The sequence below is a fragment of the Electrophorus electricus genome, chromosome 26 (genome assembly GCF_013358815.1).
Source record: "Electrophorus electricus isolate fEleEle1 chromosome 26, fEleEle1.pri, whole genome shotgun sequence".
NCBI lineage: Eukaryota > Metazoa > Chordata > Actinopteri > Gymnotiformes > Gymnotidae > Electrophorus > Electrophorus electricus.
This window is the reverse complement of record NC_049560.1, coordinates 4576067-4591275: the sequence shown is the minus strand read 5'-3', so window position 1 is coordinate 4591275 and position 15209 is coordinate 4576067. Positions and strand designations below refer to the sequence as shown.

Genomic DNA, 15209 nt, shown 5'->3' with positions numbered 1-15209 from the left:
GGCATCATTATCATCAGCTTCCAATGTTCATTTCTTAAAATATGATTCACAAGTTGAATAGGATGTGATTCTGTCCTTGGAACATCTTTTCACTGCAGATTTAAATATGCACAGCTGTGATTTCTTTTTAGCCTTTTTAAAAATCCATTTCTTATTTTTAAAAAGTCATTTTATTTGTTACATTCATTTTTGCACTTGTAACATTTCAAGTGCAAAAGCCTCAGTCTCGCTCTAAATAAATGAAATTATTTCATTAGGATATATATATATAATATAATGACCATAAATGTGCTGTGTTTCTCGTGAATGTCTCAATAAATAACCATTAAGTCGATCTGTTTTACCAGAAATGTGCTATGGTATTGTAAGACCGTTCCACGCTGATCGTGTCGCCGGGTGGATTTCACTGGGGTGCATTTATTGTCTGGCTTTTGTCACGTCCTTGTAAATGGGCAGCTTGCGCCCACTGACCAACTGACAAAGAACGCCCACTGCTCGCTTTCATCTGCTGTGTGCAGACAGAAATCAATGGCCCGACTATGGCACTTTTTCCCACAATGCAACCTGCCTGTTAAGGAGCCGTCTCCGGCTTCAGCCCCACACTGTCTAACCTTTCACACTGCGTGGTTGTTGACATACAAATGCCAGTTGTTTTGTGCATGATTTGCATGTCTACTTTTAGGATACAGTGATAAACTTTGTGTATTTGATTTTTGTTTGTTTGTTTTGTACTTAAACTGTTGGGAAAGAGCCTAAAGCAAATTGTTTAAAAAAATATATTCAAAGTAATGTGTAAGCTATTTTCATCACCATCGTGCCCATTAACAACTCCTTGATTTATTTATCTTTCTTTGTTTTTGGTATTTATTTTTCATTCTTATGGGTTGATCATGTCCTAGGATGTTGTAAAATCCAGTATTTGATGAGACCACATTATTGGCAGCCTGGAACGCCACGTCAGCTTGGGCATTGCAGTGTTTGTCATTCCGTTCGTTATGCTGTAAGTAACGGGTATGACGTGGGAGAGATGACGTGGGAGAGATGACGCGCTTAATGAGTTTTTGCCCACTGTGGTTGCCTGCTTTCCTCTCGGGCTTTAGGTTGTTGGACCATGTTTTAAATTGGCAGGGAGGCTACTGTGGAAGCTGTCCTCTCCATTATGCTGTGACAAGCTGAGTCTGTCTCCAGCTCGTTTAATGAGTTTCCTCCTGTTTTGCCCCTTTTCTCGGGAGCTTGAAACAAACACTAGAATATCAATGATGACAATGAAGAGGCACCCGCAGTGTCCGAGGCATATTGTTCACCGTGTGAGGTGTTCCCTCGCGGGATCAGTTAAGGTCTACACAAAGGGATCCAAGGGATTTTTTTTTTTTTTTTTGCCAAGGTCAGAGTCGTGAGGAAAGAAAACATAATTTAAAAGGGAATGTTAGCTGTCCCGCTTCATGTATTCCTTTTGTTATTTTTCTGAGCTCGAGGGCTTTGGGAATTTTGACCCCCCCCTCTGATGTGCTGTATGATGCAGACCAAATAAGCTTTCATCACAGGTGTTTTTCCAAGGAAAAGTTAGTTAAGAATGGGCCTAGTTAAGAATCTTCACATAAAATTTTGAGGATGAAAAAGGGATTTGGATAACCTTGGCACGCTCAGCAAGTTTCATTACAGTGCTGTTTGTGACTGGAATTAATGTTGGCCCTCATCATTGCCACCACTTGAGGACGCGCAGTACGGTCCCCTCGGGACATTCCAGTCATCATTTCCTGACGTCTTTTCAAGTCTCGTCCTCGCCTGGTTCGCCGTTTCATTCAGGAAAAAATCCCATTATGAAAGTCATCAAATGTTTCTTGGCAATTCACTTGAAATACTCATGTGATAATGATCTCCAATAACCATGAGAGGAGATTCTGACTGAAGAGAAATCAAAACTCCTGGCTTTTGTGCATTTTTCTTTTTTTTTTAAATTTTTATTACCGCAGTTAATAAAAGCCGTATAGAAATTAATAGAAGCTGTATTAAACCAACATTGTCAAATCTTCCACACCCCAACCGTTGGGGATCCTGTTCATATAAACAATTCTGCAAACTTTAAAGCATTTGACTTCTCTCTTGTCGTTCAGCCTAAGTGCCAATTTTCTTTGCCATCCTATTAAGAGTAGGAGCACCACCTGGTGAAGAGACCTTAAGACTTCTTATTGCTTTTCCGAGGACACTGCAGATTGATGCTTAATTAACTTCATCTTGAAACTGAGCTATTAAGCCAGGAGCACCCTTGAACCCATCTGGAAAATGGCATTTATCTTAAAAAAACCTTTCTGCAGTGGTTAGTCGTGACAGCAGAGTAGAACACCAACAGGAGCTGCAGGACCTTGGTTTGTGTTGTGCGAGTAATGTTTCTTGTGTAATACGTTACCACATGACCTTTTAAAGACATTTTGTTTCTTTCTATTGGAGAAGTGTGTGTGTGTGTGCATGCGCGCCTGTTTCCTCTTGTACAAACCTCTGGTCTTTGAAGGAGCACTGAAAATCACCTTTTTACAAAGGGTGTACTGGAGTACCTTTAATACACTGCATGGTATTTAAAGTAGTCACAAATGGTCACAAAGCATTTTAAATGGTCATAATCTCTTTGTGAAGTTAGCCGTGAACTAAATTACACACACAATCTTTCTTAAAAAGCTGCCATTTACAGTATTGTTTCCAAGTTCTAAAAACTTTGTAGTTATTTCTCAAATAGTATAGCTACAACACATATGTAATTATGTATGGGCCAACAATATAACCGCACACCATTTGTGGGTGCAATTATGCTCAGAGTCTGAGTTCCTTTTTAAGTATTAAACTAAAACGTGATGGATTTAAAGAAAACATTTACTGAAATTTAAGTGCAGTGCTTCATATGTGCCATTCTGAAAATAAAACTTGTACAAACAAGACTCATTCCACAAAAAACAAACAACCAAAAAAAAAACCAAAACACCCAAATATAATGTCAGCTTGTGTCACGTTCGAAAACGCCACTAGACTACATTGGGAGTCCTACACAGGACAGCTGGTTAATCTCTCCACAGCTGTGCTGGGCTTAGAGACAGAGAGCTAAACAACCACTAGAATGCTTTTATCAGCAGCTGCCTATACTATTGCACTGTCTCTATTCTCAGAGTTGTGTGTAAGGCCAGTCAGGGGCGGCATCCACAAGACAAACGGTATAACAACAAATGGGTGACCGATGGACCCAAACATGCACATAACAATGATGCATCACTTTTCTCACTACTGCTTTTCAACTTTCTATGCAGTGTTTTCACAAGGTGGTGGTGAATCTGGTTTTTGCAGTTTTGGTGAAGTAGGGGGGAAAAAAGAACATATAAGAGTATAACTGTAATAAAGGTTCATGTCTTTACACAGGAAATGAAAACCCGTTTTCACTCCGTGTGATTAAGCTGTATTGATCTCCGCCAGAAATAAGCCCTCAGTGGAACATTTGTCATCTTATGAGTTGCTGATTTGCACATAATTCCCTGTGAGTATCGTCTCACTGGCAGGATGGGATGTCCTCATGCGGCCCCACAGACTGCCGTTTGGGGCAAAGGATCTTGGCAAACGCCCTCCGAAAGCTGCTGTGGCACAGCGGGTACAGGAAGGGGTTAATGGCGGAGTTGAGCCAAAGCAGCCAGAACGTGACTTCGTACCAGTGGTGCTCCACACACGCGCCGCTGCAGGCCGCGCGGATGATCATCAGCAGGGTGTACGGAGCCCAGCACACTCCGAACACGCACACGATCACCGCCAGCGACTTGGCGATCTTCTTGTCCCGGGAAAGCCGCGAATGGCCTCCACCCCCACAGGGGGTGCAAGAGTTAGAGTTAGGGGGACCCTGCACTTGGACCACACGGGTCCTTATCCAGCACCTCAGCGCTCCTTTCTTCTTGCCGACCGTCTTCATGGACAGAGACACCGAATGACTGCTGCTGGGGTCTCCGCTGGACGACGGCGAAACCTCCTCGTCCTCCTCGACGGCGGCCGACGCAGCAGCCGGCTCGCTTGAGGAGACCTTGCGCGTCTTGACGAAGAACACAGCCGAGGACGTGGCGCCGTCGGCCACCCGCCAGCCCTCCTCAGCCCGGTCGGCGGTGGCCCGCGCGGCCCGGCTCCTGTTCCTCCGCTGGATGTTGAGGTAGATGCTAAGGTTGAAGAAGGCCACGGAGACAAACGGTGAGAAGAATTCAAAGGTGGAGGCGCTGAGGAGGAAGTACCACGTGCAGTAGAACTCGGCGAAGCACTCATCAGGCGGCACGATGCTCTCACCGGCCACCTGCTCCCAGAAGATGATGGCCGGCCCATACAGGAGGAAGGCTAACACCCACACGGCCAGCATCTTCCCCACGGCCAGACGGGTCATACCCTGCTGGGCTCGATACCGCACCTGTGGAATGGGGTGTGCAGATAGAATCAGTGACAGCTATATCAGAGCATCTCTGAGAATATGAGTTTCAAGGATGCTGGCAAGATACACAGTGACAGGCCTTGACTGCTTCTAGTCTTATTTATTAAGGCAAGTGCTGAACTCAAAGAGCAAAGGACTTTTGAAGAAAGTAACTTGAAATTCAATGCATCCGATTCATTCTCTGGGTGAGGAAATGAATTCGTTACCTTACACGCAGTGAGAGCAAGATGCAGACCTGCATATGCTGACCTTGCCTACGGTCAAGGACTACAGGGGATTGCAAAATCTGTTTTTAGTAAACACGTTCGAATGGTGTAGCAATTTAGGTGACAAATATGGTGTCAGCTCAGTCTAACCATGCAAAGTGAGAGTAGACAATCTGGCTGTGTGTTGAAAAAAGCAATTACACTAACAGACTTTTCCATTTCCATTTCGACGAAAATTCATTGTTCAGTTAAAACATTTGTACGAGAACTAGAGGGGATTCATTTATTAAAGGTCAATCCATCACCATCTAACATCCGTGATTAAAAAAAAAACAACATTTTTACAGTATACTAACTAGAGGTTGTAGAGGATGTCCATAACCAAGTGTGTGTTTGTCGTCAGTGGACTTGCATATGGAAATTAATCTTGAACAGAGTGCACCGATTTTGTGCTTGAGGTACAATTTTTAAAAACATTTCACTATGATATACCACATTATTAGGTGTGCCTGTCTTAAACAAGTACACTTACAGAGTGGAGCCCATGTGCTGTTTGTCACACGCTGTACCTGTTTATCACCGTTTAGTTTCTAACCACAGGAGCACTGCTGACTACATGTTATTTTATATATATATATCTCATGGCCACATGGTAAAGGGCTTTGTGCCTGTGTGAGTGTATCGGACACAGTGCTGCTGGAGGTTTTCATGGGTCAGTGTCACCGCAGGGCTGCAAAACATCCTGCCAACTGCAGCCCTGCAGCTAGAAACTGGACATTATAAAGAGCAATAGAATGGCTAACAATCTGTGCATGGTAACATCATCTCTAACTGTATACCTTTATGTATGCTCTAAGTGAATTACAAAAATAATGCACGTGTCGCAACATGCCATATCCACGCAATTCACCTCAAATTAGGAAGAACTGCTGTGTACGGAAAGCAGAAGGTCAGTTGTTTACTTATGTGAATGGGAACCCCATTCTTGAGGATTTGTGTACCTTTCAGGATAGACTGCCGGGTCTGCCGATGTCCCTGCATGATTTCCCCTTCGCACTGCAGGGTGGGGGGGTTCTGTTATCTCCGATAGGCTAGCGGTTCCACAGATAGGCTGTGGTTGTGTTCATTTCCATATTGACAAATACAGTGTAATTTTTGTGGAGATTTGCAGGGGCTCCGAGTTACCGCAGTAGCGATTTACTCCTCAGCTGCTTGAACGCACCCCTAGGTGTACTTCACATCTAAATGTGGCACCTGCTAATGCGTATTCAGCGTTACTTAAAGAGTTTATCCCAGTGCCCTGGGTTATCATGGATCCTAAAGGTGTGCTAGAGAATACTTACTTAAGTTGGTTTGCTGGAGTTCCTAATCAGAGTGTGTGTGGGGGGGGAGCTACAATCTCAAAAGCACTAACATGTCTGCGGGAAATGTGGGGTGGCTTTTTGGCTACGATCACGTTTTTACATTTCCTGAGGAGCAAGCCATTATTCTGAGTGCTGTACTGTGGTAATGTGAACTACATAAATCTTGCCAACACTGGTTTTACAAGAAAATGTGTTTTAAAGGCATTATGATTTGAATATCGGGGTGTGACATTCAAGTTTTCAAAGAATGCGTCCACAAAACTGCAGCATGGTGGAATCTTTGATCAAAACGGCTAAAACAGTCTACCCATTTTGCCATAATAATCATGGCTGGTGAAGTTGGATTTAGACTGCTGATGGATCGTAGCCGTGATGTTCGGTAAGGCTGCCCGTGCCGTGCTGCTCCGATCCAGGCCGGGGGAGAACACCGCACCGATTTTCCATTTCATGAAATGACAAATGGGCTGACAGTGAAGAAAAGCTATCACCTGCTTCTGAGTGGAAACGGGAGCGCACAAGTCCTTAAGGTGCCTTGTCGTGCAATCCCTGCATCTGAGAAATAAGACTTTTCCTTTGGGGAAGCGTGGAACCTTTGGGCCACAGAATACCAGATATTTATTATAGCATTTCACACTCTACAGCTTCCAGGCTAAAAGTTTAGAGATTACATAAACCTCAGCTGATTCACACAAGCAATTGTTCATTCAAGTTTTGCCTGGACACGTATTGTGAAGTGTGTAAAAAGTGTTAAAAACCGAATGCTAGATTGTCAGAAAGGTAGCTTGCTGCAAACTGCAGTATGTCTCAGTTCAAAACTCAAGACGTGTAGTATTTTGCACCAAATTCCACATTCAGTATAGAAGCAAATATGTTCATTTACCCTGCATGGTGCTGAAATCTTCTCGAAATGTCATAACATGTTTAAACTAATGGCTCATTAGTGACTCATGTAACACTCACTCATTTAAAAGAAATTAAAGAAAAAAAAACTATTGACGTGAGGAACAGGATGTGATAAACAATCTATTTAAGAAAAACTGGATTACATCCTTATTCAGAATTCGCATAAAATCTCATGTATTATGCATGAGAAAGCATAATGTGCTTTTGAGACAGGGATGGTTGGGAGCGCTTAATGGCGTTGGGGAAAATGGGACTTCTCTTCTCTGGTCTCAAAAGGCCTTTCAGATTAGCAGCCGATGTGGCTCAAGTTATGATCTTTTCAAAAAGGTTATGAGAGTTTAGAAATGTTTACTGTCATACCGCTACTTATTGCTGTATACCTGCATTACATATCCGTCTACCGCTGAAATACATAAACAAATATGAGTTCTTTACCACAAAGAAAGCTTAATCTCTGCTCTCGTGGAATCTTATAGCATTACAATGGCAGTGTGCAATGGGTCTGCCTCATCCAGGTAGGCAGGGATTTTGGCAGACATTGACTGATGGGGAAAGTCATCAACAATACATACTGCTAACAAAAAAGCTAATAAGTCTGCGTAAGTGCAGCTCCTAGAGCACCTCCTAGCAAGCATGTTTTAGTGGGTCGTCAGAGAAAAAGATTCTGCCCTACCCGTTTAAAGCATCTCAGAGTAGGATGTTTAGTAACCATATCTGTATCGCAGTGTGCCGATGCTGCCAGTCTAATCATTTACATAAACAATTTGAGAATCAGGGGAAATACAGGTCAAGTGCCAGTAATGAATGCATTCAGATGGGACATGGAGTCTTGTGCTTAGTAATATTAGGTTCCAAGAAAAATGCTGAATTTTTTGTAGTTAAATAACTTGAGAACCAGCTAATTACTTTCACAATATCTGCAGCCCCCTATACATTATTTAGAGAAGACAGACTTAGCTCATATGATGGAAACCCTTGGGGATGTATAAGCAATCATCTACAATATCCGTATCCATCTTTTTATCCAAGAGTTTTTGTTATTAATTAATTATCTTTGTACATGAATGTAAAATGAACCCTAAAAAGATCTTCGAATAAATATGCATATACGTGAGTATATGCATGTATTTATGTGTGTATATTTGTTTAGTAATTAATTAATTAAATCATTTATTTATTTATGTGTTTGTTTATTTATTTGTTTGTTATTTAGATTCTGGAAGGGAGAAGAGTGGAGTGAATTACATCTATAAAACATCCGCTGTGGTATGGGAAATTTTGTTCATCTAGCTAGCATCAAATATAGACCAAAATATCAAGCCAAATACCAGCATATGGCATGACTGTGGTGCCAAGTCCCTGTGGGGCAGTGGTGGCTCAGTGGTTAATGTACTTGACTTGTAATTGGAAGGTTGCCAATTTAAGTCCCTCCGCTGCCAAGTTGCCACTGTTGGGCCCCTGAGCAAGGCCCTTAAACTTCAATTGCTCAAACTGTATTCAGACATAATAGTAAGATACTTAGTACAAAAATGTCAGCTACATGCCATAAATGTAAATGCCCAGGCCTGCTTAGGGAGACCAACCACCCTGCAGAGTTAAATCTAACACAACTTAACATAGCTTGGCTCTGTGGGAATATTGCTGTTTAGAACTAAACCCTGGACTTAATTGTTCAGTGAATCATTTACCATAAAACTGAAAGTGATCACTTTGGCAGGCAGTATACTGGCAACACTACATTTCCTTAAAATTTTTACAAATGCTTTCTCTATGTTTATCACAGCTTTTAAACCATATGGAGTCACAAATTTCAACAGCGGTTAATTTCAGACATTCTGTTTCCTAGTGCACAATGAGACCTTGTCCCAGATCCAAGCGTAGATGCAATTTAAAATAAAATGTGCAAATAATAAAACAGATACATTCAATTCTAGAAATTCTGAATGCCATTTTGGTATACCGATTTCATATCAGGAATGATGTGATTCCAAAGTTATTAGGTTTTGTATTCCAGTGGAATATGCAGGGGGAGACTCTGAACCATGGTCAGATAGTTTAACATCTAGAACCTCTTGTAACAAAAAAACATACATGTTCATATATATATATATATAAAGCATTATTGCAAGTTTTATTGAATGAAGTAAGGTAAGTCTACATATATCACATTTAGCATAATTTGTATTTAATGTAATTTTAATGTAAAGGTTGTACAAAATCAAAAACTAAAATAACTACACAAAATGGGGAAATGGCTGATATATGGTTTTTCATGGCAAGGTTTCGAATGTTGACTGCATTATTTCAAACCATTCCGGCAGAAAGTCATTTAAGACTGTCAAAATTGAGATCCTTGTTTAACAGGTGCCTTTACTTCTGAGATGACTCAAATGCACCAGTGGCTCACAGCTGGGGTTCTCATCCTCTGAAACCAGACTGGCCTTCAGACTGACAGGAAATTAGCAGCTAGGCATATCATCCCTCTGAACACTGCTTAAGGCCATTTGCATAGCACTGGGTTGAAGATATTTCAAATGAGCCAGTTCAGCTAGGTGTGATACAAAGAGGAGTGCATAATAAATGATATTCGTCCGCCTCAGGCTGTGTTGTTACAGACTTCCAGGTCCATTTTGTTCTGGCCTGTTTTTTGTTCATTTGTTTGTTTGTTTGTTTGTTTGTTTGTTTTCACAAAAGCCATTCAGAAAGTATTCGAGTTTGCATAGCCTCACAGATACACGATGCCTTTACGTCACTCGTTTGCATATTACATTTATAAGTGCATTTAGCAAACAATGATGTTCAGAGCAGTTTACAGAAAATCTTTGCTGTCTCTATGGAAGTTATCATTATGCTAGAACAACTAGGCCGGAGTCATTTGCCTACCTCACATGCATATATCACTTTCACAAGGATGGTCACATTTTACCGGCTGATTGCGATCTGTCAGCAGAAGGTCCTGCTATCTTTGATGATCACCCAGTTACTCTCTCCCTTAAATAAAGCCCTGTAGCAAGTTATGTTAGCTAGATAACTAAGCACTTGGCAGTCACAAAAAGCATGTTCTAGTACATTTCTTAATGAGCCGGGAGATTTTAAAAATGAGATTCAGAAACTTTTTTATAAGGATTGTTTAAGGATTTGTTAAACGGCGTGCAAAGTGTTTGCGGTAAAAGCTTGATATAGAATGCACAGTCCATGGTGTGGCCCCTAAGGTACAGTTGGCAAAATGCTCACGAATTCCTGTTTGAATACCAGTCTCATTCTTTCGATCATGTTATACATGGCTGCGATTCTCTAGAAGAAAATAGACTGCCATCTCTGAGAAGATGAAGGCGGATCCAACAAAGGTGGTTTGGTGTATCCAGTCCATATCGTGTTACAAGAATTCAAGGCTACAGAACATCATTTAAGACACTGAAGATCTGACATAAGTACAAGTTCTCTAAACCGCATGGGCTGTAGATGTTTGAAGCAGTTAATAAATGAGCCCTTTTTCAAATATAAGCATCAGGATCAGTTAATATATTTGGCCTTCACACAGCTCACACATGCGGCGCTTGCCAGCTCTCACTCACTATAAAGTGAAGAGAATGTGTCGTGGGAAGCACTGCTGTGGCCTAACGCATTATGGTTTTTGGGCAGAGGGGTGCCTTTGTTATCCAGTGATCCTTATCGTGTCTCAACTGATCTCTTTTAAGAAGAGATCTATTTGTGTGCTTCAGTAGTCAGTACTCAGTGCTCGTTTGATAAGAGTTGTGATAGTGCGAAAGACACAGCCTCTGAAATTTCTTTTTTTTTTTTCTCAGACACTCGTTATTCTCTCACTTGTATTCCCTTCTCACTGTAAAATATTTGTTCTTTTTATTCTGCATAAATTGCTTTGGCTTGAGTGTTTTAGTGATGTTGAACTAGGTTACGTAAGGAGCCACTTTCACCCGCAGTCACTGTGCACATTAGCTATAAGAGAAAAGAAAGCCGCCATGCACGGTGAAGACACAACACCTTTGCCTTCCGCTTGCATCATGTGCGTTTCTTTTGGCCTTGGCTTTTAGCTTTGTGGTTAGCGTCAGACGCAACAAACAGAAGCAGGATGGAAAGGTCAGAGAGAGGGGACAGGCTTGTTACCTCGATGCCTTGCGGAGCCGTACCTGCCTGATAGACTACTTTTGCACTCTGGCAAGGTGGATGCGCTCACTGGATTCAGCCACACTACTGCAGATCAAAGACGCGCTTATATAATAGGCCTGACAGCAGAGATCTTCTCTGCATAACAGCAGCTGAGGAGGGAACAAATTTGTACTGCCCTTATTCTAAACAATCTGCATCTCACTGTGTTTACGTTGGCACAGGATATTATGGCATGTGGTATTTTGGTGGTTTCGATTGAGTCGGCCTTTCAAGTTGAATCATCTTCACAGCCAATAAATGCCTGAAACCTTTACTATAATGTATTCTATCTACACAATATTGTTTCCATAAATTTGTACCTTATTCTCTCTGTAGTTCACAACAAGGAGATGAACTACAGAGAGAATAAAGGTACACATTTATGGCAATTACATTGATTGGAAAATCATTACAGTACTGCTATGAAATTTTCTGTGCCAGACAGTTATAGGATGCATGTTTTGTGTGTTTTGATTGGCAGAGGGCCAAAGGCAGCTATTATATTGACTGTTTTTGTGCAATAAAGTGCAATAATATTTAGGATGATGGATGGTGTGGGGGATTCTGAAAAACACTTTGACTGAAATCCAACTTTGTGTCATCTGAGATACTCTACCAAACAGATCCTCTACAGAATCAGACTGCAAGAGAGAATGTGCGTGTGTGTGTGTGTGTGTGTGTGTGTGTGTGTGTGTGTGTGTCTGTGTGTGAAATCTGAACGTACGGCTCTGGTGACAGACAGGAAGCGGTCGTAGCTGATGAGGACGATGTTGAAGACAGAGGCGGTGCAGAGCAGGTAGTCCATGACCAGCCACAGCTTGCAGAGACCCCGGCCCAGCATCCACCGGCCTGTCAGGATATAGGGCATGTACACGGGGATACAGAACGCCCCTGAACAGAGAACAACAATGCACAGTGCATGACACCACGCCATCACTTAACCAGGGCTTCAGCTGGCCAGACGTCACCGACGTTTCCACAGCGTGTCGCATGTGCTGCGGAGCTGGTCTGCTAATGACATGAACGTCGCATGTTGGCCTAACAATGCAGACGCTGTCGGCCCGAAGCCATCATTACGGAATACTGTGATTCCAACACAAAGCAGCCGTCAGCGTTGCAGTCAAACAAACTGTGCGGAGGAGAATGGAGAGAAACCTGCAACTGCTCCCACCGAAGACCCAGGGAAGTGCTGTGTCTACCTCGTTTGGCGAGCGCTCTCTCGCAACTGAATGCTAAAAGCCTCATTAACGCCTCTCTTCTGGAGGATGCATGGGGAACTGGCCGGCTGTGGGCGTTCCATTTACACTGACTGGCTCCAAGGGAAAACAACGCGCTTGACCTTTCATGTGGGATCTTGTTCCCAGACGTCTATGAATTCCGCAGGTCGCCGCAGAGCAGCCCTCATGCCAGCTTGCTCATCTGAGGGCCTTTTTCTAAAATCTGCAGCTCGTGTTTTAGTCCATGGGGTTAAATGAAGGCATGCTCTGGCCGTGTGCTACCGTGAGGGGACGGAGCTGAGCGGAAAGTGGACTTTCAACATCTAATGCAAGCGACTCCAAATATAAAGTCCAGCACTTTGGGTCCAAGGCCGAAAGAGTCTGCAAGACTTCAGATAAATCAATGATAGGCTTTCTTTCCTCCTAACACTCTAGCTCAAGAGCACCGATTAGAGGTGACAGTACACTGCCACTAGAATGAACCAAAGGTTTCTCATCCATCTCTGGTGTGATATTAGGATTCAAGCCTAATGTAGCTTTCAGTAGTGTTTGATTGGGGTCAGGTATAGAAGTGCTTAAATCATAACACCATAGTCATTTGTAGAGATTAGAGAGGATAACACAAAAAGATGTTGTCGACGGGGGGGGGGTTGGGTCTGCAGGTGAGTGGGTGGAATTGGAGGTGAGTGGGTGGGATTGCAGGTGAGTGGGTGGGAGGGTGAGTGAGGGTTTGGTGTCTGGAGTGGTGTAGTTCTGGAATCTGGATTGTTCTTTTGGAAAATTCTAAAAATAATTGCTTATTATAAAGATTTCCGCATGCTGCTCACAATCTATTTACACCCAGGTTAGATACCGAACTCAAAAGGAGTTACAGATGCAAACTCAAACAAGATGGAATCTTTAGCCTCGATTACAGAGAGTTAATCTGTACACTTTGACAGCGGTGGGGGTGGACAGACCATCGAATGACAGTATAATGCACAAGTAATTGTGGCCAACGTCAAACTAAGTGGCTGCGCAGTGAATTTACGTAGGCTAGTGTTAAGAAATGTGCATCACATCCGCTCTGTGGTCGTTGTTGTCAAGAGAAAAGTGGCGAGGAAAAGGAAAACCTCGACTTGAGTGATTCCTTTAAAAAAACAAAAAACAAAAAACAAAAAAAACCCGGCAGTCACGCAAAGTCCGGGTAAAACACGGAGCATGCAGTACAGCAGGAAAACAAGTTGTTGGGTTTTTTTTTTAAGGCAGATCAATACAGAATGTCAAAGGCAGTCATTAAAAACGTATCACCGTATAAAGTGCAGTTCGGTTAACTTCAAGTATATTTCAATTTTTGCTTGAAATGACCTATGGAACTATATACTGTGCTGGGTATAACAGTGTTTAGTTAACACATTGCAGCGAGACAGACACATGACAGTAATGCAAACAGTCTCTGCCTACTTTTTATTTATGCATTCTGTCAAGCAGAGATGCAAATTCCAAATAACTTTTAAAATTGAATTATTTTTTATAATAATAATTTGTACTTACCGACAAGGAAATCTGATATCGCCAAATTAAGGAAGAAATAATTGCTTTGATTTCTGAGACTCTTGTCCACGACAAAAGCAAGGATGACCAACGCATTTCCCACTACAACCACGACAACAAGGGTTATCATTAAAACAGCAAGGATCACCATAGTGTGGCCAGGGAAAGCGGCTACGGTGCCGCTGACCCCCGTGTCGCCAAAGCTTGAATTATTGTATCCAGAAAAGCAAGTTACCATTGTCAAATCAGGGGTACCTCAAGGAACAGCGATAGGTTGCTCTCATCGTCCGTGTTAAATGCTAGATTGAATTTAGACCTAAAGAAAAACACTAGACTTTTCACCTTGTCATCATCGCCTAAAGTTCGCGCGAATAATGAAAAAAAAAATTAAGACCCGCCTTTTACTGTATAGAGAAGGTTTACATGTTCCCAATGTTCACAAAGATAATTCCGAGTGGTGTCTAAAGCCTTTTTTGCACAATGAACTATTCTCCAAGATTCCACCGAACTCCATTTGAAAAGTCTATGTTTGGAAAATGTAAAAAAAATAAATTAATAATAATAATAATAAATGCGCGTAATTGCTTTCCAGCACAGTAAGGGGTCGAGATGAAAACCAGCGGAACCGCGCGTGCTCGTACAGCGCGCGAGAAAATTAACTGTGGTGCCCTCGCGCCTTCCTTCGGGTGATGCTCGGTCCACTGAAAGCGCGCATCCGAAGTGCAAGGCGACCTGTGCGAAAAGGAGCTTCTAGGAATGTTCCGCCAGCGCCGACTCCTCTTATTGTACGAGTCGTTCCAGCACCCTGGACAGCGGCAACACGGGGCTCGGGGCTCGTTTTACGATCCGGTTCCCTTTCTAGTCGCTACGAAAGCTGTTCTTTCCCGAAGCAAAATTTACTGAACAGAAGTACATGTGATGGCCTGTTAGATTCAACAATTTAAAGGCTCAGTATCCATCATCCTACAGATTTTCATGCCTTAATTCTCCAAGATATGAACCTACGACTCTCTCAAATGTCATTTATTAGGGAATGATTTCATACATTATGCACACGCTCCGTGTCACCCTGATAAAAAATGAACATGTGTAATTATACGCCCTGTCAGAGGTTGAGTCTTCTTTCACAGTGACTCACTTCCCCGCTGTCACAGAAGAACAATTTAGCCCAGTGAGTTAATTCTCAGCTGCGCCTACGTGGGCTGTAGCGGGAACGCACCATTACAGACAGATAATGCCTTAGACACGTTGTGTAGCTCAACCACAGACTATTTGAAATATGATTTCAACAACAGTTATTAATCTTTTTTGTTTGTTTTTCAGTTAGCCAGTTGTATCTGTTTTCCACACAAGGGCTTTCGCCATTCTTTCAGAACCT

General features: G+C 42.4%; 1 protein-coding gene across 1 annotated transcript; it reads right to left on the bottom strand.

The window, feature by feature from the left end:
• Positions 1–2549: 2549 nt before the first annotated feature.
• On the bottom strand, positions 2550–14499 carry LOC113567642 (histamine H3 receptor). Its single transcript, XM_035523278.1, has 3 exons — positions 13832–14499; positions 11806–11972; positions 2550–4420 (listed from the first exon to the last, which is right to left on the bottom strand). The coding sequence occupies exons 1-3, from the start codon at positions 14067–14069 to the stop codon at positions 3530–3532; spliced, it is 1296 nt and encodes a 431-aa protein (XP_035379171.1). The 5' UTR covers positions 14070–14499; the 3' UTR covers positions 2550–3529.
• Positions 14500–15209: the final 710 nt, after the last annotated feature.